This window comes from Oryctolagus cuniculus, chromosome 9 (genome assembly GCF_964237555.1).
Source record: "Oryctolagus cuniculus chromosome 9, mOryCun1.1, whole genome shotgun sequence".
In the NCBI taxonomy this organism is placed as follows: domain Eukaryota; kingdom Metazoa; phylum Chordata; class Mammalia; order Lagomorpha; family Leporidae; genus Oryctolagus; species Oryctolagus cuniculus.
Genome location: NC_091440.1, coordinates 105,131,002 through 105,158,302, shown reverse-complemented (window position 1 = coordinate 105,158,302; position 27,301 = coordinate 105,131,002). Strand labels below are relative to the sequence as shown.

The 27,301-nt window shown below is 57.7% G+C and overlaps 1 protein-coding gene and 1 long non-coding RNA gene across 3 annotated transcripts in view; one reads left to right on the top strand and one right to left on the bottom strand.

The window, feature by feature from the left end:
- Positions 1–2,548, bottom strand: part of LOC108177000 (uncharacterized) — a 34,368-nt gene extending 31,820 nt beyond the window's left edge. For both annotated transcript variants that reach the window (XR_007921038.2, XR_011378988.1), the window contains exon 1: positions 2,113–2,548. This is a non-coding gene — a long non-coding RNA (uncharacterized lncRNA). The remainder of the gene's footprint in view (positions 1–2,112) is intronic.
- Positions 814–24,646, top strand: CCND2 (cyclin D2). Its single transcript, XM_002712830.5, has 5 exons — positions 814–1,361; positions 3,028–3,243; positions 5,391–5,550; positions 11,504–11,652; positions 19,902–24,646. The coding sequence occupies exons 1-5, from the start codon at positions 1,170–1,172 to the stop codon at positions 20,049–20,051; spliced, it is 867 nt and encodes a 288-aa protein (XP_002712876.2). The 5' UTR covers positions 814–1,169; the 3' UTR covers positions 20,052–24,646.
- The last annotated feature ends 2,655 nt before the right edge of the window (positions 24,647–27,301 follow it).

Below are 27,301 nucleotides of genomic sequence, written 5' to 3'. Positions count from 1 at the left end.
CGGCCACGCTCTCGCACACACCTCGGGCGGCTTGTGGGCAGATGCCGGGGCGAGGAAGCGGGTTTTTTTTTCCTGCGTGGCCGCCGGCCGCCCAGAAACCGCTGGCGGCCCTGCTCACGGCCCCTCGCACCCGGGGCGCTGCGCCGTGTGGCCAGTGGCACCCGCAGCGCCCCCAAGAGCATCCTGCCTTCAACTTGAGGGTCGTAGTCGCTATCCAACCAGAAAAGCGGCCCCCTCCGTCCTAACACCCACTCTTTCCTCTTCTTCCTCTCCACAGACAGCTGCAAGGGGGTAGTGGGGGGTGGGGGTGGGCGACGTTGCTCCGGTCCCTTTAATTAGGCTTTTGCAACAGCTTCCAGGTTATCAGGAGCATAAACTTGAGGGACATAACCTTCACCTCCGGCTATGCGAGGTTGCTGTTTTCTAAGTCCCCTCACCTAAAGGGTCTTTCTCAATTGAGCCCACCCACCCTCCGCCATCTGCCCTCCATTCCTGGGGCTGGAAGACGTGGGCAGAAATATTAGCATCAATTTCGCGGAAAGCACGGTTGGAGGGTAGTCTTTGGATGCGACGCGCCCACGGAGTGTGCAGAATCAGAGCGAGGAGAGAGGAGTCGGTGGGTTTCCGTGGGTCCCCCTCTCCGGGGCCCCCGACTCGCTCGCGGATGCAGCGAGAGGGCCTCGGAGCAGGGTGGGGTGGGGGGGCGGGGGCCGCGTTTGAAGTTGGGTCGGGCCAGCTGCCGTTCTCCTTAATAACAAGAGGGGAAGGGAGGAGGGAGAGGTTGAAAGGAGGAGAGGAGGGGCGGGAGGGGAGGGAAGGGGAGGAGGAACCCGAGAGGGGAGCGAGGAGAGGGAGGAGAACCAACTGCCCAGCCAGCTTGCGTCACTGCCTCTGAGGCGAAGAGAGCGAGCTGGAGAGAGCGAGACAAGTTTGAGGGGAGGACGGGTGCGAGGCAGGCAGCCCCCGAGGCTCTGCTCGCCCACCGCCCAGCCCTTCCTCTCGGCTCCTCCGCTTCTCCCTCTGCCCTCGGCTCGCCCCCCGAAAACTCCCTATTTAGCCAAAGGAAGGAGGTAAGGGGAACTCTCTCCCCTCCCCCTCCAAAAAAAAAAAAAAAACCTAACTTTTGCAGTCCGGAGAAGGCAGGGGAACGAAGGGTCGCCCGGCTGGCCATGGAGCTGCTGTGCTGCGAGGTGGACCCGGTCCGCAGGGCCGTGCCGGACCGCAACCTGCTGGACGACCGCGTCCTGCAGAACTTGCTCACCATCGAGGAACGCTACCTTCCCCAGTGCTCCTACTTCAAGTGCGTGCAGAAGGACATCCAGCCCTACATGCGCAGGATGGTGGCCACCTGGATGCTGGAGGTAGGGCTGCCAGGGGCCCCCCACGCTCGGACCCTAAGTCTGAAAGAGGGCCACCCTGGCGCTGGCCTCCCAGCTCGGCTGCGCGAGGGTGTCCCGCGCCCCTGGGCGAGACGCGTGGCCGCATTTCTGTTCCCGGTCCCGGGGAGTGGGGGGGGGCGAGGAGGGAGAGGAAAATCTGGGAGAAACGCGGCTGGCCCGGGGTGGGGGGGGGGGGGAGCATCCCGCGCGCGTGCTGCGTGCATGTGGCTTCCTCGGCGCCCCCCTCCCCCGCCGACCTGTCTTTCTCGAAGCAATGGCAAGGAAGGGAGTGGGAGCTTGAAACGGGGACCCCGGGTCCGAAAGCAGCCCCCCGACCCCCGCCAAGGCAGGAGCCCGTTCGCCCTAGCCTCAGGTCCCCGCGTGTGGTCGCGACTCCGCGTTGGCACTTCGGGGGGGAGGGGGAGGAAGGAGGAGGAGGGGGAAGGAGAGAAACGGGGAGTTCGGGAGCCCCGGAAGTCGCCCTGGAAAAGCGTGTGTTTTAGGGGAACCCAAAAAGAACCACTTCTTTCGCCTCGCTGCAAGTCTGCGTCTTGCGAGCCCCGTGCCCACGTATGCACGGCTCTGGACCTGCCGTGGTTTCGCCATGTTGCTTTCCAGACTCGGGCTGCTGAGCCCGGGAACCGCCGCCCGCGCCCCCGCGCACCCCCAGACCGCGGCAGGCCCTCGCGGCCGTGCCCGTGCCCCCGACCCCCGCCTCGGGGAGGTTACTTACAGTTTGGCTTCCCAGCTTCCTCGCTGCGGAGGCTTGGGCGGGGTAGGGTCGGGGGGAGGAGGAGGAGGAGGAGGTGTGTGTGTGTGTGTGTGTGTCCTTGAGGCGGAATGCGGGGCGCCCCTCGGCTGGCAGCCGGAGCCCCCCGGGCCCCGGTCCTTGCCCGGTGGTCACCACGTCCCCAGCTCTGCGCCTGTGGGCCGCCGCCGGACACTCCCGCCGCGGCTCTCAGCCGCTGCGAGTTTCCCCCGCGGGATCCGCAGCCCCGGGGGTCGAGATGCAGCCCGCTGCAGCCCCCGAAACCCGCGTGCCAGGGAGCCTGGATCCTCTGGGGGGTTTTCACGCCAAAAGGGCTTTGCTGGGGTATTTCCTCGATTTTTAATTATTTTTTGAAGGCGTGCCCCCCTGCTCCGAGCGCCGGCGCCGCGGCTCTTCCTCCTCTACACCCTCCCCCTCTCTCCCCAACTCTCCCCACCCACCCCCCCATTAGCGGCCCCTGGGCAGCCCGGACCCCCTCGGGCATTTTTTTCAATTGTCGGGAATGGTAGAGCAGGGTCTGGGCATCCGGATGGGGCCAAGAAGTAGACCCCCGGAGGCTCCAGAATATTTTTATTGATTTTTTGAAAAGATGACGAAATCCAAAAAAGAGAGTGAGTGAGTTCCGAGTGCGCAGAGAAGGGAGCGGCGGCCGCCGCGCGCGCCCGCGGCCCCGCTCCCAGCTGCCAGCGACCGCGCGCCCCGGGCTGCGGACACTTGCCTCAGTTTCCCCAGCGTTAGTACCCTCCCTCTTCCCGCAAGAAAAAAAAAAAAAACTTTGCAGAAATGAACTTTTTCTTTCTGCTTCTCTCTCTCTCCCTCCCTCCCTCTGTGGACACTGTCCTGTGTGTCGCCCACCCCTGTTGTGCGTGCCCACCGCAGGTCTGTGAGGAACAGAAGTGTGAGGAGGAGGTCTTCCCGCTGGCCATGAACTACCTGGACCGCTTCCTGGCCGGGGTGCCGACCCCCAAGACCCATCTGCAGCTGCTGGGGGCCGTGTGCATGTTTCTGGCCTCCAAGCTGAAAGAGACCATCCCGCTGACGGCCGAGAAGCTGTGCATCTACACGGACAACTCCATCAAGCCCCAGGAGCTGCTGGTAACGCAGCCCCTCCCGCCACGTGCCCCCTGTCTTGGGAGCCAGAGCCCTGCCCCAGCTCACGGGGCCACCCTCAGCGGCACCCCATGCTCAGAATCCCAGGCTGTCGCCTTCTGTGTCCCTACTGTGTGCCTGGCACGTACTGAGCCCTCAGCCTCTGCCCACAGAGCTGTGTGTGGGCTCGCATGCTACCTTCTCCGTGTGTAGGACACTTTAATGAAGAAATAATATTCTAATTCCAACTCCTCAAACATTGACCTCTGGGAAACATAGGCTGTTTTCCTCACATCAGTGGGGGCTGTGTGCAGGAGATAGGAATGTGCCATGGTGTGGCTGGAGTTCAAAGGTAACGTCCTATACATCGATACTGTTCTCCACACAGAGCAGCCCTTCACGAAATACCAGCTCATTTAACCTGGAGCACAGCCAGAGCTCGGCCCTGGGCTGGAGGGGGCCAGGGGGAAGGTGACCTCCATGCAACCCCAGGGGTCCTGTCTTGCCTGGGGCACCCTTTTGCCCACCCTGGAGCATGCTTCTCAGACCTGCCCTACTGCAGGGGCTGCGCTGGAACGGTGCAGGGCTCTGAGGCCCCCCCCCCCCACTTACAGGGGCTTGCGCACCTTTCTCTGCACTGTTTGCAGAAGCGCCTCCTCCCCCTGCCCTGCCTGCCCTGGCTCCCGCAGCCCACTGGCCTGGCCTGCCTGCAGTGCACAGGGCCCAGGCCGGCTGCGTGAACTGAGCTCTTTGTGAGCCTCTGTCTTCCTGGGGCTGTGCTGACACCTAGTGGCAGACACGCGCAAGGCTGGGGGAGCAGTTCCCGAGAATGCACAGAGGGGCATGAATGACTTCACCTTTGAACCGCTGCCAGATTTCAGCTGCTTCTGGTTTGGTCCGGGAGGCCCAGAAAGGTGCTTTCTGCTGGGAGATCTGCTTCCTTTAATCATGGTGCCAGACCCGCGGTTTGTACTCACATTCCCCTGTGAGCAGGAAGGGCCAGGGTTTCGAGCCGTCTTTGAAGACGGCAGTGGTGTTAGCCCTCTGCTGCGGGCTCCAGCCCCAGCCCTTTGCAGAAAGCCCAGGCTGAAAACAAAAGCTTGCGAAGAAAAAAAAAAATCGTGAGAATTGAAATCCGGTTTGTTTTTCCGTCCAGGAGAGCAGGAAAAATAATCTTCCATTTGTTTCAGTGTGGTGCCAGATGAAATGACATCACAGCAAGCAAAAACCTGCTTTTTCCCCATTGCCTGTCTGTGCCAGAAGTCGGGAATCAGAAAAAGAGTCCTCCTATTGTCCACGCAGTGCTGAGGCCCAGAGAAGGAAAGGGGGTAGCCCCAAGCCGCTCAGCACCACCCGTGCTGCAGGCCTGGCGCTCTGCTTGCTGGCCCAGCATCTGGCCCCGGCTTTGCAAATGCAAGAGATTCTGGGTTTTTCAGTGGAGAGTCAGTCTCCCGGGCTCCTGTTCTGCAGAGGACTTGTTGATGGTATTTCCCCTCGGGTTGCACATTTTTTAAAAGCTTTTTTCTTCGGCCTGTTTGCCTTGGAGCACAATTTCCTATAGGTATTGCTGTAATAAAAGGGTGAAGGCACTGTCTTTGTGCTGGCTGGGCCACTGGGGAGGGACCCAGCAGATACAAGGCTGTAGGCTGAGGGGTCCTGTGTCACTTCCGTACAATGGGGTTGCGAGTGCCCGTTACAGCAAAGAACTGGGAAGCCTTGAGTCCGAAGCTCAGAGCAGCCGACCCCCAGGACTTCTGCACGGTGTGTCAAAGGGGAGACGCTTTAACAGCGGCGAGAAAAATGGCACTTTGGCACTAAGAGAAAGCCGGCGAATTGGTTGCCGAGGAGTTGGGCCAAGCAGTGTTATGTGCATGCCTCGTTTTTTTCCACTAGGCTAAAAAAGACGATTAAGCCCGCGATAGAAACGTATACAATAAATTACTAGCAGAGGGCCGCCGCGACCTTGGCTGGCTGTGGATCTTCCTGTCGGCCTGGCTCTCAGGGCGGTCAGGCGGCAGCCCTGCTCCGTCTGGGTGAGGGTGGAGAAGAAAGAACATGGCACCCTGAGTTAGGGAGCCCTCCTGGGTGACCGGTGTGGGTGCCTCCCCGCCCCCCCCCCAACACTCTGCCTCTCTTCCTGCTTTCCTCCCCAGGAGTGGGAGCTGGTGGTGCTGGGGAAGTTGAAGTGGAACCTGGCCGCCGTCACCCCTCACGACTTCATCGAGCACATCCTGCGCAAGCTGCCGCAGCAGAGGGAGAAGCTGTCTCTGATCCGCAAGCACGCGCAGACCTTCATTGCTCTCTGCGCCACCGGTGAGAGCGGGGGCAGGTGGGGGGAGGGGGAGAGATGGGGGAGGGGCACCGGGGGGTCTGGGGTCGCATTCCTGCGTTTGGAGCTGCTCCATTCTCTTTGCTTGGCTGAGCTCATAAATGGTTTATGAGGACAGGTGTGGTGAGGGGAGAAAAATGAGTACCTGTTAACATACCCTTTATGATGTCTAAAGTGCTCTTTGAAGCTTAGCTGTACTGCTCACTCGGTGGGGCTCAAATCTTTAATCTTGCGAGGAAAAGGATGGCTTGGAGATAAGCCCAAGAGGAAATTTGTTTGGGGCGGGAGCACAAACACAGGTCCCCAGGAACAATGTCAAGGTGAACACGCCTGGCTACGGTAAGTGGGGGGGAGAGGGGAGGCCAGAGGCATTTAGTGCCTTGTCTCTGTCCGGGCTGCGGGAGGGAGTGAACTTGCCCAGAGCTCTGGGTTCTGCCGCCCTCACAGCACCACGTGGCTTTGTTGTGATTTGGGCTGTGGCCTTGAACACGACAGCGGCAGGTGGCATTTTGCGTCCCTCACCAGAGAGAGCCAGCACTTGACGCACAGTTCTGCCCGGCCCGTTTGCATTTTCCAAATAAACTAAAGGAGTTGGTTTGATGTTGTCTCACTGGACTGAACCATGGCCAGCTTTTTTTTTTTTTTTTTTTTTTTAATTTTTTTTTTCCTTGGTGGTGGTAAGGGTAGAGGTGTCAGGAGTTCATGCTGGCACAGTCAGAAACCTTAAGGAGCCCCCATAGTCAAGTGTAGCTGAATTGTATAGGCACATCGGGGAGTTAACTTCTTCAACCTTGTTACATGCTGCCCAGGAGTTAGCATGGAGATTATATAATGTCTAAGAGTGTGTGTGCTTTTTGTTGGCAGTCAAAAGGTCAGGCATTGCTACTTCTCACTCAGTGACCTGGGAGAGTCTGCTTGACCCCTTTGAACCCCAGCTGCACCTGCAGAACCCAGCGTGGATACATTTGCCCCACACACAGCTCTTGCCCCGGGGTCAGGAAAACTGTTGCCACTGACCTGGACTCCAGGGCTTCATGCTTGCAACGCCTCTCCTCCGCCCAGTGGGACCCAGGCTCCGGAGGCTGGGGCCCTCCTTGCTGGCTTTTCTCAGCCCCGCCCCTGCAGAGCTCCCAGGTCCCCAGGCTTGCACAGGGTGCACAGGGGCAGGGCACTGCCCTTCCTGGGCCCCCCAGGGCCAGGCCTCCGGAGCCCTGTGCACTCTGACTGCCTGCTGGACAGAAGCCATTCTTCGCCTCCTTCCCTTCTGCTGTCTGGCCTGGGCAGCTAGAGGTCAGACCCTGGGTGACCTGTCATTGTCTCCCAGGCTAAGCTGTCTCTTTTTCACTGGGGGGGAGGGGTCAGCCAGTCCTTTTCCCCTGGCCTGTCGGCTGCCGACCTCCGGCCCTGAGCTCTTTCAGTGCCCAGCTGTTGATAGGCAGAGTTCTGCTGTGACCTTGTCTGTTGACGGACAAGATCTTCTAGGTTAGGGGTCTGTCCGCTCCGGCCTCCTCTCTGATCTCGGACCGGGGCGGGGTGCTGGGTGGAATTACCAGGCCTGGGCAGGTCCCCAGAGTCTGTATGGGCCCATTCTCTGAAGTTGGGGATCCCATCCCCCACCCATGGCCTTCTTGCCCAGATCCTTGGGGTGGCTGCCAACTCTGGGGCCGGAATAGGGAGCCTGGGATTCAGAGACTCAGAACAGAGCCCAAAGGGAGGCAGAGGCAGTCAGACAGGCGCTGCCTCTCCGGGGGTGCTGCGGGGGGGGGGGGTGCCTGGAGTGGGGCAGGATAGGGGGAAGAACACCTCCGCCCAGTGGAAACCCGGTGCCAGGCCCTAAGCTCCAGGCACCGAGGGGTCGGAGCAGAGGGACTCTCTGGAGGCTCCTGGCTCCTGAGAGGGTGGACTGAGCTCCTAAGGCTTAACCTTCCCCATGTGCCCCCCGGGGCTGTGCACTGTGCACAGCCTAGAGATGGGAGGCATGTGGCCGGACAGCACCAGTGCCCAGCGCTGCTTCTCCTGGGGAAAACTCCTTCTGGGGAGGCGAGAATCTGCATTCTAAGGCCAGAGCAGGGCAAATGGGTGCGTCTCCAGCACTGGGTCGGGCCAGGGGCAAGGAGCAGGTGCCAGGGGGGTAGAGCCTGGGGGGTAGGGCTCCCCTGAGCCTGCTGTACTCCGCCTGCTCCTTACACACCCCAGCTTCTGCCCCAGAGCTGATGGAGCACCTGCAGCCTGGGGCTTGGAGTCAGGGGCAGAGGGGAGATTCCGGAAGGGACTGTGTGGCCAGTTCGTGGAGAAAGAGGGTTGTGAAAGAGCTGGCGGTGGCTGTGTGGGGAGTGGGGAGCGGATGTGTGTGTGAAAGGGGAAGAAGGGAGCGGGAAGGGCTGTGGGGCTGTGGGGTAGGACGGTAGCCAGAGAGAGCGGTGCCCCCTCCCCACTCCCTTCAGTGGCTTGAGCTGGGGGAGGAACAGGACTGCCTCAAGTTGTCCGCCATCAGTGCAGGCATTGGGGTGGGGGTGCGGGGACCTCACACGACAGCTCCCCGCATGCCCTTCCCCTGGGCTTTTGGTGCTGGGGAGCCAGCCCAAGCCGTGCCCCACCCCCAGTTGCAGCTCTGCTGCTCGGAGCCCCCAGGTCTGCCCAGGAGATGAGTCAGGATCTCACCCCAGTGTTGGGAGCCTTGAGACATGATGTCATGCTCGGACAGGCGATTGCAGTTAGTCCAGGAGAGCCAATGGCGTTGGCAGGACGGGGGCTCCCCCTCCCTCCCCGGGCTCTCTTGGGGTGCAGCCTCCGGTAGCACCCCTCCCCGTGTCTGAGCCCCTGTGAGGGTGACCCCGCGCTTTCCCAGCCCCTCCCTGTCTTAAGGCAAGGTGCCTCACTGGTTTACCACCCATGGCCAGAGAGGTCAGAAGCCTTGCCCTTGACCCAGGATGGGAGGTCAACCTTGGTGGTGGTGGGAAGGGCACCTTTCCATCTGTGAGCCCCTGAGCAGACTGGTCCTGGGACTGAGGGACATGCGTGCAGCCCTGGGGACAGGTGCCAGAGCCGGCTGCTGCTCCTCTCTCCTAGGCCTCTATAGCTGGATCAGTGTGCCCGGGCACTCTGTGTGCCAAACCTGCCCTGGGGGTGGCAGTGAGGTGCGCGCTCAGTGACGCCATTGGCATCATTTGGTGGCCCAGTTCTGGTCCTTGAAACCTCCACCAGACTGCGATTGGAGGAGGAGAGGGGGGAAAAGGCTGACCTGGGCTTCCCCCTCCCGTTCAGCCTTAGAGCAGACAGCGTGCTCGCTCTCCCCCTAGTGGCGAACAAGAGCAGAGCAGCCCTCCCCGCGCTGGGAGGCCCTGGTAACCACGTGCAACCCTTAGTTCTCAACCCATTGAGTTCCGGATGCTGTCAGCAGGAAGCGAATACAGTAAGCTGTATACAGTGAGCACCTCTCAGCTTAGGGGGACCACGGGACCCTCAGGGTGCATCCTCAGGGAGTTATCCCCCCGGCACGGAGCAACTGCTGACCTGTGAGAGCAGCCGGCTTTCCCTGGGGCCTATGGCGGTGGCCGTAGAGAGCTCTGGGCCCAGGGTCCGAAGTCTGCCTCTGCGGGTGACGCTGGGCAAATCGCTTGACTTAACCCTTGAAGATTTCATCGGGTCACCTGTGAAAGGAGATGCTCGAGGGAGAGGCATAGCAAGCCCCTTACACTCAGAATTCACTGGAGTCCAGCGGGGACACTCGTGAGGGTGGCCCGGAGGGGGGTGGCAGCCTGGGGACTGTGCTCATGTGTGCACTATCTTAGTTACTCCTGAGGACGATGCTGTGAGATAAATACATTGACATCCTTATCTGCAGGTGAGGAGACTTCTTAGTGCCCTGGCCAGCTGTCGTCTGCAAGACGCGTCCTGTTGGATAGATTGGGGTTTCAGCCTGGAGGAGACTGGGGGCTTTGCCAGGCACGGCGCCCTGCGTTTTCAGGGGTCTCCTCTGTGCTGTCAGACAGGGAGGAGCACCGTGCATTGGTTTGGTTGGACAGTGGCCCCAGCAGGACCACACGCACACGCGCATACACACTGCCTCAGCATCTTCTCCATGAAGCAAGGAGGGAGGTAGAGGCCCCCCGTGCACTGTTCCACCCCGGCACAGACCACCCACACCCGCAGCCTTCTCGGCGCTGATTCACACACCAGAAGTAAGAGTGGGTTTCGCCAGCCCCGAGACCACAAAGATGGGCGAGGCTGAGGTGTGCTTCCTGGGCCAAGGCCTGTGGCAGAGGGGAGGGGAGCCGGGGAGCCTTGCCTGCCCCTTCCTTGCCAGATGCTCCCAGGCAGGGTTTTCGTGGGCCCAGGGCCATGGGCTGGCTGCCTGCTTGTGTTATGAATGTCACAGGGGGAGCTAACGAGGTTATTGGGCAGAGGCGCGCTCTCCTGTGACCCATGTGGAAAGGACCTACAGCAGAGCAGGGGGCAGGGAGCCTGGCATTGTCACACCCCCTGCCCCGGGGACAGGAGCTGGTGACAGTCAGCAGGCTTTGGGTGCCACACGTTCAGCCCTAATGGGGTGGAAACGGTGACTGGGCAAAGCGGAGAACGCCAAGGAGACAGACAGATGGACAGATGGCCGGGCTGGCTCTGTGTTCCTGATTCAGTGAAAGGAGAGGGGAGGCAGGTGCACGGTTCAGTGGTCTCCAGTGCTTCTGAGAAGCCCGCCAGCATGGTGCTGGGGCATTGGGCTCCGGCTTGCCATTAAAAGGATGGCTCCCTTCGAAACACTTTTTTTTTTTTTTTTAAACAGAGCAGTGTTTGGGAAGGACAGGAGATGGCAAGGTGAGCTGGCTGAGGGCAGTAGGTTCAACCTGATCATTTCTGCTCTGATTTGAAGTGTGACCCCTCCCCCAACACGCACCTTGTGCTGCTAAGTAGGATCAGCTCACGGGAGCCTTGCTGGAGACAGCACTGCGTGGGTTTTGGATTCGCTGCCCTCTGGGACTGTGGCGAGGAGGAGCCACGAGACTGTCGCTTCTTTCATGGGTGGGGACTAAGCAGCTTGCATTCCCAAGTCGGGGGTTTTCACGTGCTCGCGTGCGCCGTCCACGGTTGGTGTGTGAGTTAGACGGGCTGTGAGGCGCGTGGGCGGCAGGAGCCCGACGAAGCTGTGGCGGTGGTTATCTCCCCTTGACGGGAGGGCTCTTCCAGCCGAGCGCTGTGCCCCTGTGAGGTGTCCGTGTGTCTGCTCCTTGAGGAACGGGAGCAGGTTGGTCAGGACGCAGCGATCGGTCCTTGTCACGCGAGGAAGGTCCTGCCCTCTCCCCTGGCGCTGTGAGACCCCAGGAGTGGGGAGCCGAGTGAAAGTCAACCCACAGCGTCCATCCTTCGTTTCCTTTGTGGAATAAAAACACTTGGTTGTGCTTGTTGTTTTGGGCCATGAGGGATTTGATGCCCATCAGGAGACTCTAGAGAGCGTGTTTGCAGCTTCCCTTTCCTCCCTTCACTGGGCTGATCACATCTGCTGCTACTTCTTTCGCTCCCTCCAGCATCTGAACTGTGGGTTTTCCCCACTTACGTGGCGCATTCGGTGTCTTTCCTGTCCTGGCCTCGGACTTCCCTCTGTGCCCGCCTTCACCCCCAGAGAGACAACCCTGCTGCCCCACACACCGGGGCCAGACCTGGTACTGTGCACCTGCTGACGGCTCATGTGCTTCCCATGGGACTTGGAGGGTCGAGATCCGGAGTCCTCTCTGACCCACCGTGTGCACCCAAATAAGCACTCTTTCTGCCCTGCCTCAGTCTCCTTGCTTGAATCTGGCATGGCCACGGTGAAGGAAGGCCTCAAAGGAAAGCGTGCGCTCAGGGCACGGTGTCCCACTGCCGCCATCTTGCTGCAGGTTGGGGAGCTCCTGGAGCCAAGTTCATTCTGTGTCCTGACCTTCTGCCTCGCATTCCTTGCAGACTTCAAGTTCGCCATGTACCCGCCGTCCATGATCGCGACTGGAAGCGTGGGGGCAGCCATCTGCGGGCTCCAGCAGGACGAAGAAGTGAGCTCGCTCACTTGCGATGCCCTGACCGAGCTGCTGGCCAAGATCACCAACACGGACGTGGTAGGTGGCCGTCGCCGGCTTGGTCGAAACCAGATGTCCGTTCCCAGCTCGGGAAGAGTGCATTGGCTTGATGACGATGTCTCTGGGGCGTTGTGTGTGTGTGTGTGTGTGTGTGATAAAGCCAACATCCAGGTAGTACCCAATGCAGCAGGTGGAGGCTCCTGTTCAGGTTCAGAAAGCCTGTCCACCACGGAGCACAGGGAAGAACTCTGCAGCGAGGCTGGGGTGATGGGAAGACGACTGTGTGGGCCCCCAGCGTGCCTGCTTTCCAAGACCCGGGATTCAGCATTCATTTTTTAACTAAAAACCGAGCGTGAGCGTGGTTATTGGGATATAAGGTGCATGCCACTGTTCACCTAAAAATTTGAGACCTCAGTAAGTCCAGGCTGGCCACAGGTACCCTCAGAGGCTTGTTTACTCCTCTTGAGTGTATTTCTTTCAATTTTGTCTATAATGTTTTTTTTTTATTTCATTTATTTGAGAGACAGTGTGAGTTCCCATCTTCTGGTTCACTCTGCAAATCCACATCAGCCAGGGCCTGGCTGGACCTGTGACCAGAAACACGATCCAGGTCCTCTACGTGGGTGGCAGGGACGCAGCTACTTGAGCCATGGAGCTGGGGCTCAGACCCTGGTCTGCCCTGACGCTGTGCTTTGTGGGAAGGCTTGGGCGGCTCTGGGCCTGGCTGGGTGCCGTGTACCTGCCCAAGGGGCTCAGCCTCCTCCCATTCAGAAGAGCATAAAAGGACCATCGTTGAGGGTGCAGTAGCACTTGGCGGGAGGCGAGGTGTGTCTCCGGGCTCACTTGCTCCGCATTCATTTCTGCGAGGTGTACTGCGGTTGGCGCAGCCTGCTGCACTGGGAGGTGGAGGGATGAGCAAGGCACAGTCCCCAGGTGCTGCAAGGCGGGGTGGGCGGGCCCGGGAAATAGGTGAGGGTTCTACCTTCAGCGAACATACAGGAGTCAAGCGTGAAACATGCAGAACCCCAGCACAGTAAGATCCTGGGCGACTGCGTGCTCAGTGCCGTGTGACTGATGGGTTAGAAACGCAGTGGGCAGATCGACATACGAGGCCGGCCTCCCAGGCGCAGAAGATGGGCTTGGAGTGGAGTGGCAGAACGCAGTCCCTGCGTGCTGCGGGGTGTTCTTCAGCCTTAGAAAGGAAGGGAATCCCAAAACCGGCACAGATGGGTCTCGCCCACAGGACGGTGGGTGAGGTCAGGCAGAGCAGAATGGAGCGCGCCAGGCCCCAGAGAGTTGGAGCCTCAGATGGCTGATGAAGTTCAGAGATGGAGCAGTAGCTGTGCCGACTGTGTACGTGCTTACTGCCACTGTGCGTTTAAAACCGGTTAAGTCGCCGGTGCCGCGGCTCACTAGGCTAATCCTCCGCCTTGCGGCGCTGGCACACCGGGTTCTAGTCCTGGTCGGGGCACCAGATTCTGTCCCGGTTGCCCCTCTTCCAGGCCAGCTCTCTGCTGTGACCCGGGAGTGCAGTGGAGGATGGCCCAAGTGCTTGGACCCTGCACCCCATGGGAAACCAGGATAAGTACCTGGCTCCTGCCATCGGATCAGCGTGGTGCGATGGCCGCTGCACGCCGGCCACGGCGACCATTGGAGGGTGAACCAACGGCAAAAGGAAGACCTTTCTCTCTGTCTCTCTCTGTCACTGTCCACTCTGCCTGTCCAAAAAAAAAAAAAAACAGACAGGTTAAGTGGTACATTTTACTCTAACAAGAGGTTACACACACATGCACATGTGGCTATGTGTGCGTGTGCACCTGTGTGTGCATGAACGTGTATAAAGCCCTGGCCATGCCTGTGCTGAGCTGTCCTTTGCCAGGGTGTTTTGTCCCCTGGCCCTGGTGCACAGGTGGAAAGGTTAGCAGAAGGAGCCGACGACTGAGGTCCCCGCTTGTCCTGTCGCTGACATCTCTTCGGCCACTTTGGGCAACAGACAGGTTGGGGACTTGCAGGATTCAGCCGTCCAGAGAGCGTCCCCTGTGGTGGCCCGAGATGGCCGGACGAGCGTCTCTGGCTCACGGGCCGGCGGCAGATAGCCCTTGACGGGAGGGCCGCGGGCAGCTCTGAGAAACTCGCTCTCCGTTGCTCCGTCCGGTTGCCAAAACAAACCGGAATGCTTCATTCCAAAGAGAAAGCTGAGTGAGAAGCGCGACAGTTTTACGGGGAATAAAAGTCTCCGAGGGTGGTATATTTTAAGTACTTTTTCCTTCCAGCTATAAGAGTTGCTAAAAACAGACAGCAGCCAGAGAGGCAGCTCCGGCTTTCGGGGGTGGGAACTTGTCCCCGGCTTCCGTTGCCAGGGGTGGGTTGGAGAGGAGGGACCGGTCCCCAGGTCCCTGGTGAACCTTGCCCGCTTCCTCAGGCAGCACCGGGTTCTTCTTCCCATCCGCTCCTGCTCGGTGCCAGCGTCCATCTCCCTGTCCGCTTGTCTACAGAACCTCTTGAACGAGGCCCAGCTTTGACTTAGTTCTTTATCCAGCGCCCCTGGCAGAGTCCCTGGGCAGTGACGCCGAGGAGAGGGAGGGAGGAAGGAAGGAACAGAGGCCAAGGGCAGGCAGAGGGGCTTCCAAGTACGTTGCGCGCTCCTCCGGCTCCTGGGTCTTTGCAGAGCTGTGCAGGTGTGCAGGTGCATGGCTGCACCTCCCAGGCCTCTGCGCCACACCGGACTTCATCTTGGAGCCGCCCCGAATTTTCACACAACATTGCTTTCCTGACTGAGGTGCTGAGCCGTCGGGTCCTGCTGTGCTCTTCTGTCTGGGTCCCACGCCTCTGGCGTGTCCCACAGGAGCTTCCTGGGTGTCCCTTCCTCAGGGCCACCCTGGCTTGTGAGCAAGCTGTCAGCAGAGCAGGGGAGCAAGCCGGGGTTTTGAGCACGTGCTGGCCCTGCGTGGTCTTGTCCTCCTCCTTAGCTGGGCACACCTTGGCCTTGAGGCACCTGTTGCTGATTCTGCCTTTGGTGGCCTTCCCAGGGCCTGTGGTCAGCAGCCGTGTGGGGGCTTTCTGGGAGGGAAGCTGGGGGTGAGGAGGTGGGGCAGGGCTGGGGGGTAGAGGGGCTGGTTCTTCCTCTCCTGGAAGCAGGGGGTGGGGAGGTGGGACAGGGCCGGGGGGCTGACGTCTCCCTCTCCTGCCTCGTTTTTTTCTGCGGGCCTCATTGGGTATGCAAGGAAATCAGCCGAGCCGCCTGCGAAGAGAGGAAGAATGAGATAGTTTCCTAAGTCGTCTCCGCTGGAGTTGGCCGCGGGTCTGGGGCTCATTCAGCCTTTTGTGCCCCTGTTGAGTGCAGTGCGTGTGTGGTGACAGTGGAGTGATGCAGTCACACTGCGGGCGAATGGTAGGAGTTCCGTCCGCCCATTCATGGAGGCAGAGGAGGGTGCAGGGCGCCGAGCCCGAGCCAGCACGCAGAGGAAGTCAGGGGCCCACCGGGGATCACAGACACTCTGTCAGGGCTCCGAGGCTGGGGGGTGGGGGCCGGGGGCCGGGCGTCGGGGGAGCTGGAGGCCTGCCGACCTCCAGCGCTTTGGAGTGCCACCTGTCCGGGCTGACAGACGAGCCTTACGGCTTTCCTTTTAATCAGCTTAACGTCGGGCGGGCATCTCGGTGCAGGGGCTGGTGCTCTCCCCTGCGCAGGGCCCACTGTCCTTTGCTGCAGCCGCCTGGGCTGTGTCTCCCTCCCCTGCGGGCGCTGCGGCCTGTACGCCTTTACTCAGAGCCCGGGGGAAGCAGAGGTGCGCAGGGAGGAGGTATGGGGTGGGACCTGCTGAAAGCCGGGCTCAGTTTTCATTGAATTTGATGTCATGGCACGGCTGGCTGCTTGAGGTCCCCAGGCTGCAGCTCCCAGCTGGAAAATGAGGGCATCTGGCTGTTTGAGCTCCAAATCCTGCGGTTTTGGGGTTACTGGTAGATGTTGCCTCGTCTGATGCTGCCCTCTTGGAAATACAGTAGCCCCCGTCTTCTCTCAGCCCGGCTCCCTGCCTCCTTCCTCCCTGTCACTCTTCTCCACCCCAGCCCCTTGCGCTCTCCCGCCCTCCTGTTTGGGGCCGGAAAGGAGCTCTGTGGAGTTGGGTGTCCGGCTGCAGGTAACAGTGCCACTTCCCCTGTGCCCTCTGGGGTCCAGGAAGGGTTCCTGCAACAGTCAGCCGGGGCGTTCTGTGCAGGCAGCCAGTTCTGACGCAGGGCAGGTGCTACTGACTCCGTCTTTCCACCATCAGACGGGAGGAGGTTTGACATGATCCGGCTCCGAGGCAGCTTCTTACCTTGCCCAGCCAAGGGAGGGGATTCACGTAGTCATTATCAAAGTGCCAACCGTAAGGAAGGAGAGCCTGAAGGGTTGCGTGGACGCCGGAGAGGTTCCAGGTCCTTCTGTGTCCCAGATGTGCAGGAGAGCAGGGAGAGGGGCTCAGGGCCCATCAGCCGTGGAGTAACTGCTGTAGTGATCCTTCTTCTCGGAGAGCGAGGGGCCGCGGTAATGACCTGGCTTGAACCTGAGATGGGGCGGATAAAGGACCTCGTTCATATGCACTGTGTACCAAACCTTCATCCGATGTGTTCGGAAAAGCGTGGGTACACATTTTTGTCTGGAACTTGAGAAAGGTTGTGGAGAAGTAGAATTGAGATAAGTTTATTTTGGTGCAGAAAAAATTTTTTAAGCTCATGCGTGGTGTTTTGGTAACACGCATCTTCCATGACCTGGTGAAGAGCCCTTGTGAACTTGATTTTGTGCTTGTCTTGAGGCCCATGGCTCTGAAAGTCCAGTAGAAGTGACTGTCCAGTGTCCAGTGTCCTGGTCCTCCATGTAGGATTTTCTCAAGACTGTTCCTCTGAGGCAGGGGCCATTTGGAGATTTAGAACATCATTTTTGGGCCGTACTAAATTATCGACTTACAAATTGGCCTGGGGTAGGTTATTGAATTTCAAACCCTGCCTGTAGTTGCCTTAGCAGAACCAGACCAGACGATTTTGTGGGCCTGGATGACCCCCAGCCTGGATGTTCCCTGCCCCTGCTCCAAGGTCTCAGGTGGCCAGAGGAGAGGCAGAGGCCACCCCCTCCCCAAGACTAGGAACATGGGTGACCCAAACAGAGGAGTCGACAGTGCCTGAAGTCAAGTTCTCTAGCTTTCTGGAGCCTTGTGTTCCCCTGTGGAGGAGCAGCTCTGTGGCGGATACTGGTGTGTTTGTGCACTGATGGCCATGGGTCCTAGGTTGGTCCTAGCACCTTAGTATCATAGATTCCCATGGCACAGGGCCTGAGAGGAGAAGACAGCCAGCAGGATGTGCAAGTAGGCCCCTGTGTCTTGTTGGGCAGCAGGGTCTTCCACACCAACTGTGTCTTAGGACGTATTCACCAAGAGGTTATACCATCGGAGGCCCACTTTTTTTTTTTTTTTTTTTATTTGACAGGTAGTTATACATAGTGAGAGAGAGAGACTGAGAGAAAGGTCTTCTGAGTAAAGGCGTACACTCCCCAAATGGCCGCTATGGCCGGCGCTGCACCGATCTGAAGGCGGGAGCCAGGTGCTTCCTCCTGGTCTCCCATATGAGTGCAGGGCCCAAGGACTTGGGCCATCCTCCACTGCCTTCCTGGGCCACAGCAGAGAGCTGGACTGGAAGAAGAGCAACCGGGACTAGAACCCGGTGCCCATATGGGATTCCGGTGCCACAGGCGGAGGATTGACCAAGTGAGCCACGGCACTGGCCCAAGGCCCGCTTTTAAATTAAATTTTTAAAATTTATTTAACTTCTTTGAAAGGCAGAGACGCAGAGATCTCCCAGTGCTGGTTCACTCCAAATTCCCACAACTGCCGGGGATGGGCCTGACCAAAACCAGGGGTCAGGAGCTCCGTGCAGATGTCCCATGAGGGTGGCGGAGACCCAAGTTCTATGGCCACCCTCTGCTGCCTTCTAGGATACGTATTAGCAAGAGGCTGGGATTGGCAGTGGAGCCAGGACTGGAACTCAAGATGCAAGCGTCCCAAACAGCATCTGTACGGCTGCACCCAGCCTCTCCCCACGAGGCCCCCTTTGAACCCTCCTCCTCCTGACCCTTGATGGGCAGTTCTTTTTGAACTGAACCGTGCAGAGCCATCATCTGTTCCACTCCACCCCCGACACACACACACACAGTCTCTCCATCAGCTGAGAAGCCTGCTGTTTTCTCTAGGGAGCGAAAGCTTCCAGGCTGCTCTGATGCAGGATGCTGGCGTCCCAAGTGGCAACCGAACCCACAGCACCAAGACACCTGCCCAGCCTTAAGGTTTTGAAATCTTGTCTACTGAAACGCTAGCGCCCCTAGAAAGGACACCTTCTGCTTTTCCCACTGAGCCAGTGATGAGCTGTGTGCCCAGCCGCGCCTGTGGGGTGGGCCTTGGAGGCAGGTGGGGAACAGCCACGCCCGGGGGTGGGCGAGACCCTGCACGTGTCTGACCACCTGTGACGGGCAGCGCTCAGCAGGCTAGAGTCTGGGCAGATGGCAGCGGTCTGAGAGGTTGACTTCCTCTTCGCTCTGTCCAGGGTGGTATGAGACCTCGACCGCTGGGCTGGGTCTGTCTAGTTCCTGTCCCCAGCACCAGACACACAGCGCTCCTCCCTCCACCCTTCGGGGGTCAGTGCTACTCCCTATGTCTTTTGAAAGAGATCTAAAGAATTCTTTCACATTCCAGGGAGTGACTAGTTAGCACGCTGTGCTCTCTCAGTTGTTCTTTATTTGTTTCATTATCGTTTTAAAAACGGGGAAACTGAGATCAGACGTTAAAGAACGGAGCTGCTGCCCACAAAGACGGTGCATGAGCGCACACACCACCTCCATCTTTCCATCATCTTGGCACTCCAGGGACATTCGTAGTCTGCCGTCGCTCGTCATCTTAATTTTCCTTAAAAGCAGTCGGAAGGGAACGGCGATGATGCTTTTGTGCTTGGCAAAGTGGTAACCTGTCGGTGGTGAAAATGAGGAAGGGCTTCTTGCTGTGGGAAAGCACTGGGAGATTCCGTTTCCGAATTCCCCATCCACATGTGCTGCCTGAGCAGGTGCAGAGAGGCAGCTTTGCAGAGCAGAGGGGCTGGGAGAGGGAGGGCTCCTCAGCTTGCCTCCCGCTGCCTGGTGTGAGCTGTGGTCCTTCCCGGTGACAGCCGTGACAGCGGGTGCATTCCATGCCACCCAGCTGCGAGACACTTCTGCCTGAGGCAGGCACACTCCACAGTTTCCCTACCAAATATAGACTAATAAAAGCAATGCTGCAGCTTCTTCCTTATTCCCCAGTTGGACAGCCCAGGCGTCCAGAATGTTTGGTAAACATTCTGTATTGTATTTTTATGAGAAGTACAGGAATGGTAAATAGGCAGACCGTCGGGATTTTTGTTTGTGTTTTGTTTCTAAGCACCAGGGTATGTGAGGGTCAGCATGGTCTCCTTCTCTGTCTTCTTTCTCATGGGTGCTCCAGGTGCTGGGAAAGTCAGGCACTACAAAAAGTTCATGGGAACATGGAATTCAAGCCTAAGTTTATCTTGGGGCAAAGAGATTCTAGGATCCGTATGTACATAGTTTCATCGTTCATATGTTCCATGAGCTTTTTCAGGACTCCCTTGTATGTGTGGATTTGCAGATTTTTTGCCCCAGGTAAACTTACCTTTTAGTACCATTTTTCTCAGGGACGTTTTGAGGTTCGCTTTACTGTAGCTCTGCTGGTGGCCTCTCTGTTGACTGCCACCTCCCAGCAGCACAGGCTGGATCCAGTTGGCCCCTTGATCACGGCCATAAATGGAGCAGCTGTGACAGGCTCCCAGGTGACGCTGAGGCTGCCAGCCAGGGGCTGCCCTGGGGGCCCCTCTCCATCACTTCACATTGAGTGGGTATTTCACCTGGAAAACAGTCGTGGAACCGTGGGGGTGTGCATTTGGCACAGCCGCTAGGACGCTCACGTTCCAAGTCGGAGTGTGGGGTTTGAGTCCTGACTGTACGTCCACTTCTAGCTTCCTGCACCCTGGGATGCAGCAGGTGATGTGGCTCAAGTACTTGGGCCCCTACCCCCCACGCGGGAGACCCAGACTGAGTTCCAGGCTCCTGGCTGCAGCCTGGCCCAGCCCCAGCTGCCGGAAGCATTTGGGGAGTGAACCAGTGGGTGGGAGATGGATCTCTCTCCCTCTTGCTCTGCTTTTTAAAGAAGTAAGCCCAAGCCCGACGCTCTGTGTCCTGATCTTCTCACTGACGGCTCTGGTCTGGCCCGCTGTCTTTCTAGGATTGTCTCAAAGCCTGCCAGGAGCAGATCGAGGCCGTGCTGCTCAACAGCCTGCAGCAGTTCCGTCAGGAGCAGCGCGACGGATCCAAGTCGGAGGATGAACTGGACCAAGCCAGCACCCCTACAGACGTGCGGGACATCGACCTGTGAGGATGCCAGGCGGGCCGAGCGAGAGAGGCGTGTCGTCATCTGCACTCTCCTCTCTGGTTATGTTTTGTTCTTTGTGTTTTAGGATGAAACTTAAAAAAAAAATCTGCCCCCACGTAGATCATATTTAAAGATCTGTTAGAAGTGAGAGAAAAAGGTCCTATCCAAACAATAATTAAAAGCGTGTGGTGCCTATTCAAAGTACAACATAAGGGAATCCCCTGTATATGCGAACAGTTGTTGTTTGATTATGTTAAAAGTGATAGTAAAATGCTTACCGGAAACCCTGCAGAGTAGCTAGACAATATGTACGCCTGCAATATGGGAACCAATTAGAAGAGACTCTTTGTCATGTTATGAACTAGTGCATACACACCCCTTTTTGTAGTGGCATTTCAAGGAACTGTGTAGGCCATTTATGGAATGATTAGATTGCCAAGCAATGAACTCAACAAGGAATTCGAAATAAGGAGGGGGGGCATGATGGGGAGGGAGTACCAAAAAAAACTTGCTGTGATTGAACCACGTTGGATGGAGAAGTGCCTCCAGTCTCCACCAGCTGTGGCAGCACGTGGCTGGTTGGACAGGGGGTGCTGGGTGGTAACCCCACCTCTCTTGCCACACTCGGCACTTCTCCTTCCACACGTGGCTCATCCCAGACTCCGCCGTATCATCTGGGAGAGAAATGCAGCTATCGGGCCCTAACCAAAACTCTTTGGGACATGGAAACAGAGGGTGGGATCTGGAATGGGATCTTTTCTCCTGCTGTTTGAGAGAGGGTACAGCGACCGTGGCATCCCGTATTAGGAAAAAACTGATCTTTTGGTGCTGATTGGCATGTCTGGTCCACAGTTGAGCATTGTTATAAACCATTCCATTCTTAAAGCACTTTGAAAATTTGTTCCCGAGGGGTAGATGGGATGGTTTATGCAAATCAAGCTGACTCCTCCCCTCTTCTCTCTGGCCCCTCCCCATCCTGCCCCCAGTCTTGAGTTCTCCGGTACCCACCCTTTCCGCTGGCATTCCCATCACGACATTCCTCGGAAAAGTCTGAACAAAGCCCTGTTAGCACGTGGATGGCGCGGAGGGCTCCTCCGCAGCTCCAGCTTCTCTCGACGGGGAGGGCAGGCGTCCTCGCGGACGGCTGGACCTCGGGTGTGGCGTGCGGCTCCCTTAGTTTCACTGCAAAGTCGTATTCAGCGTACTTGAATTTTCTGTTTCCTCTCCACTTCTTCGAGGCATTCAGTTAGCAGAGAGGTTGGAGCGACAACTTTTTTTTTTTTTTTTGCACAATTGTCATTGACAGGTAATGAAGCTATTTGTTACAATATTTGCTTTTTTTAAGTAAAAAAAAAAATCAGAACAGGGCTACCTTGAAGAATTATTTTATACACAGATTCTGCCTTGTTTCGTAGTGTGAGGGTTGAAGATGGAGAAAAATCTAAGGGTCTCTTATTTTCATTTTATTTTGTTCAGTTTTTTATTATTTTTTTTGCGCTGCTAAGAAGCTGAGATCGTTCATCCTTACTCACATTAACAGTACCTAGCTGTAATGTTTCACCAAGTGTGCTGCTATTTTATAAACATTTTTATAATATATTATTTTACTGCTTAAGTTCCAAGTCCTGAAGTAGATGGTTAAGATATGAGTTCTTCGTACTGGAAAAGCCCTCCCATCCTTTGTTCCTTCCGGTAGCATATTCATGGTTAGTGGGTTTTGTTTCTTTCTTTCTTTTTTTTTTTTTTTTCCTCTGATCACATTCTTCAAAGACAGTGCATTCTTTACCTCAGGTTTACTGGACAAAATCAATAACTACAAAAGACAACGACTTTCTTACCTCACAGCCGAACACTTTCTGCTTTGGGAGCAAGTCCCCAGGAGGGCGAGGCGAGGTCGGGTGGGGAGGAGGACTCGCCAGGCCCCGCACCCAGGGGCCTGCCCTTGCTCACAGGCCATCGGGCTCCCTTTCTGACTCCGGTATCCTCCTCATGATGGAAAAACAATGCATTGAACCAAGAGACCCCCCCCCCCCCCAAGGCAGACCTTGAACTCAAGCTTGGACCCAGCGGCATGGGCGCGGGAGTTGTAGGCGTCAGGAAGGAAGCGGGAGGGCATTGCAGCAGGCGCGGGGCTCGCGGGCGGCCGTCTCCCCTCTGTCTCGCTCCTGTGCACAGACCCCCACCCCCTCCCCCGTCATCTCTGCAGCTGTCCCAGGTCTTAGGCCTGCAGCTTGCAGCGTGTGTGGTGCTCAGACCGGGGTGAGGCAAGCAGTAGGCCAGCCAGGTCCTCGGCGAGGCTGGACCGCGAGATTCCGGGGTTCAAAATCACATGATGGAGTTGGCACAAAGAACAGACGGGGTAGGTGAGTGTAGGGAGGTGGCTGAGAGGCTGCAGGAAGTGTGATGGCAGGGGGTTGGGACTCGCTGAGCTAGCTTGACCCTGAGATTCTCGGGGGTTGGGGGGCGCTGGTGGGGCATGGCTGGCGCATCCTGAGGTTCGGGAGCAGAAAATGGAGCAGCCAGTGTTCACCCAGAGCCTGCGCTGTGCGGCGCGGCGCGGCGCGGGGAAGGCCCGGTCCCTGGGGTTCTCGGGGAGTCCTGGTGCAGATTCAGCCCTCGGACGTGCGCGAAGCTGACAGATGAGGGAGGAGCAGCCCTCCCAGCCTCTTCCTGCGGTCTGGGTCTTTCTAGCTTTTTCTCTCCTAGCCGTGGGGCCGCGAGGGATGGCCGGTGCCGGCGACAGGGCAACAGGCTTTCTTTCTGTGTCCTACATAAGCAAAAGCAGGAGCCCTGGATTTCTTGGAGGGACGCACACCCTCTCTGGGTCCTGGTCTCCCCGTAGGAAGGAGTTTTCACCCCAGAGAGGTTCAGATCTGCTCATGGATTTGAACTTTTTTTTTTTCCCTCTGTCTCACCTCCCACGAACCGGGTTCCACATTTATTCTGATCTTTTTTCTTAATTTCTAAGTTTTTTTTTTTTCTCCATCAGTTGGGGCTGAGTTGTCCTCCCACTCCCAGCTTGCCAAATTTTAACCCTTCCCCTATTTTGGCCCAGTCTTGTGGGGGAGAAATTGCCAAAAATACATGCTGAGTGGGGAAACACCGTGCAGGTGGGGGTCAGCCAGGGAGGAAGTGGCGGCAGCTTCCTCTGCAAACCCCTTGCCTCAGGTGCGCTGGGGGGTGAGCTCCTTGGAGAGGGGGCTTCGGGCTGCCCTTGGGCTGGGTGCTCTGTCCTGGCTCGGGCGGGCGGAGGCTTAGGAGGCCGGAGGAGTAGGAACCACCGACTGCCTCTCTGGGCCAGCCGCAGGGCTGACTGTGGGGAGAGAGCTGTGGCTTTCCTGCGGCCCGGTACGTTCAGGGCCCCTCCAGGCTGCCCGGGGAGCTCTGGCACCCACAGGTGAGGACCGGCTGAGTCCCTCCAGGAGGGCAGGGGGATTTTCTCTCCATGGGCCACGGGGGACGGGGCTGGGAGAAGAAATACACTTGCACCTATGTCGTGTAAATACTGAGTTTCTAGTTCAAGAAGATAATCCTGGTTAGTGCGGGATTGGAGGTAGGAGCGAGGCGGACGTTGGAGCGCGCCAGTTGGCATCCACACCAACAGGATTCCTCTTTGTTTATCTTTGAGACAGTCCAACCTTGGGAATAGCTTTAAAAGGGAAATTAATGCTGAGACGGTAAAGTCCCCTGTGCAGCCCTGGATGGAGCGCAGGCTTCCGTGGCTGCGGACCTGGGACATTGCTCATGCAGTCATTCGTCCGTCCGTGGGTACAAGATTGGGTGGGAAGGTGCAGGAGGGTGTTTCTGGCTTCTCATGGCACATGGCTTTGCATGGTTCCAGGCTCTGAGCCACCTGCAGGAGTCCCTCGGCACAAACTTTTGTGCTGCCTTCGCATGTCCCCGCGTGTCAGCGTGGCTGGGCCGGGAGCCTCCGTCCCCGTCCCATCCCGTCCCGTCGCCTGCAGGGGACGCAAAGTGCCTTACCGACCGTGGCCTTACAGTTTCCCATGTACGCTGACAGGTGCCTGTCCTTGAGAAGAGAAAAGCGTCTGTTTTGTTTTGAATCAGTTTTAGTTTCTTACTGCCGGCCAAACTCCTATGTCCCCAGCAAATCCCCGGGCCACTGGTTGTTTCTCCATTATGTTCATTACCTTGTACCATGTACCTCAGATCTCTCTCTCTCTCTCAGTTATAGTTTTTCATCTTGGCCTTTTTTTTCTTTTTATTCTTTTTATTTTATTTTAATTTTTTTTTTTTTTGCTTTAAAACGAGTGTGATACCATAGCAAGTCCATGTTAGCCTCTCACCATGTACTCTGTAAGAGGTGTGTGGCTGTTTATCTGGTCGGGATGCTAAGTAGTGTGATGGATGTAAACGAGGTTTTTAGGAAGTGTGGCAGAATGTTGGCTGTGACAGTGACACGGTGTAGTCAGCTGCCTCTGACGAGGCCTTCTCTGTTCAGTGTTAAGTGACTTAAAAAAAAAAAATCCATACCCTGTTCTGACTTGGTTTAAAGATGGAGTAGAAGGTGGATTTGAAAATGGTTTGGGATGCAATTAGGTTATGCTATTTGGACAATAAACTCACCTTGACCTACATCGTCTGGCCGCTTGTGACTTATTTAGAGACTGGTGTTCCTCGGAACGGAATACACCGGTCTCCCCGCAGGACTCCCGAGGGCAGGGATCAGCACACCCTAGCCCGGAAGGTAATCCACCTGTGCGTCCGTGTCGTGCCAACACAAGGAGCTGGTGACGCCGTGGTGGCTTCCGGTTGCGCTTCCTGTGCCATCTGATTGTACAGCAGAAGCCTCCGTCCGTTCCCTGAGGTGGCTAAGTCACCGGCAGCGTGACCGGGCCTCCGACGCCAGCCCCAGCGGCCACCTACCCTTAGCCGTGAAGGAGCGCCGCCTGGCTTGGAAGCTATCAGAAGCCCTCCGTGCCTTGTCCTGACCCTGGGGAGTCTCTGGGGAACCCCGCCCCTGCAGCCTTCTTAGCAGCTCCTGCCTGATTCCTGGCGCTCTGTGCGTCCCTCACGTGAGGGGCCTGGGCTACAGCTGCCCTTGGTGGAGGCTGGTGAGGCGGAGCCAGGGAGAGGGGTGGGACAGTCACCCTCACCTCTGCAGAAAGCGCCAGGCCCTGGTCCCAGCTGCTCTTAGCTTTCCCAGCAGGAATGGGAATGCAGAGGGGAGTGGCTGAGCCATTGCACCAGTACTCGAGTGGCTCTCTTTCCAAGCCACTGAAGGCTGTTTGCCGGTTCCATTCTGCACTGAGCTGCAAGCAGTAAGACGAGACTTGGTCTCTGGGGCAGGCCAGAATGAGGCGGTCCCTACTGATCTCAAATAGTCCCAGTTCATGTGCCTGCCCGTACATTTTCTCTTGCTAGAATGGAAGTGTGGGGGCTGGGAAGGCCCAGAGCTGGCGTCTGGGGTGGGCATCGCACGGAGAGACAGAGCAAGCCCACCTCGTGCAGCACGGATGCCGTCCTGGGGACCCCCACCCTCATGACTCCAAATGCGAGACACCTCCCCCAGGCCGTCCTCCAAATGCCGTCGGCATGAGGTGGAGGGTTAGGTTTCTAGCACACCAGCTTTCGGGGGAAGACTGCCAACTGTAGCAACATGGCGCTGAAACTTACGAGGACTGGAGAGTCCTCCTTGTCCCTATCTTTCACTGACTTCCATCAGTCTTGGAGACACCAGGGCTAACGTTTTTCCCTTGCGTTTCTGCCTGGTGGAGTCCACAGGCAGGAGCTCCCAGAGCCCTGGGCACCATCTTGGAGATTGCTCTCTGCCAGCCCATCAGCTGGGCCCTTCTCCCCTCTTCCTTATCTGCTTGCTCTCCAGGGTCAAAGCCCCACTTCCCAAATGCTTCTCCCTGCAGAGCAGCACAGACAGCATGCACGGCTCCGGGTGAGATACCAGCCTGGCCTTGTGTGCGCTCCTTCAGGTCCAGGTCACCCTTCACTGCAAGACCTTTGTCATTCTAGTGAGCACCTGGGCCTTCCCACCAGCCACTTTCCAAGGAGCGTGTCCATTCAGGACACAGAGGTGCCACTCAAATGAAAGAACGCCCTCCGGGGCAGGCATTTGGCCCAGCAGTTAGGACTCAGGTTGAGGTGCTCACGTCCCATAAATATCAGAGGGCCTGGGTGTGAGTCCTGGCTGTGGCTCCTGGTTGCAACTTCCCGCTAATGCAGACCCTGGGAGGCCCAAGTAGTTGAGGTTCCTGGCTCATCCTTGAGCAGTGGTGGCTCCAGTAGTTGAGGTCCCTGCCACTTTTTTTTTTTTTTTTTTTTTTTTTTTTTTTGACAGGCAGAGTGGACAGTGAGAGAGAGAGAAAGGTCTTCCTTTTGCCGTTGGTTCATCCTCCAATGGCTGCCGCGGCCGGCGCACTGCGCTGATCCGAAGGCAGGAGCCAGGTGCTTATCCTGATCTCCCATGGGGTGCAGGGCCCAAGCACCTGGGCCATCCTCCACTGCACTCCCTGGCCACAGCAGAGAGCAGGCCTGGAAGAGGGGCAACCGGGACAGAATCTGGCGCCCGACCGGGACTAGAACCCGGTGTGCCGGCGCCGCAAGGTGGAGGATTAGCCTAGTGAGCCGCGGGGCCGGCTCCCTGCCACTTTCACAGGAGACCTGGATTGAGCTCCCAGCCCCTGACTCTGGTCATTGTGGCCATTTGGGGGAATGGACCAGTGTGTGTGTGTTTGGGGGGGGGGGGCCTCTCTCTCTGCCTCTCCTATTAGTCAATAAATAAATAAATAAAACAAAGCTTTCCAGCGGGCTTAGCAATCATATTCTCCGCACTGCCATGGAGCGCTCCCCAGCGGACTGCTCCCTCGCTCCTTAGCAGTAACCACACAGCACAGCGTCTGGTGGCTGTGCGCATGCGGCTTCCGTCTCCGGCGTGCTCTGGGTGTCCATCCATGGCCAACCCCGGGTGCAGGCCTACACTGGACCTCAAGGCAGAGAAGCCAACCCCAGGCGCCAGGGTTTCAGAAGTGTCCCCGGGCCTGCGAGGCTGCCCAGAAGTACCTGAGCCAATGCAGACGAGCCCGAGTTCCACCGAGGCCGCGTTGGGGGAGGGCTCTTGCCCAGGAGACCGGGTTTGCCCCAACTCGATGTCCGTGTGGGGGCAGCAGCGTTTGGAAACAGTAGGAACAAAGTCTTGACCTTTTCCAGAAATAAAGGGTGGGAAGTGACTTTTTAAATGAAGGGAAAATATTCAAATAGGCAGCTTGAAGAGCACACAC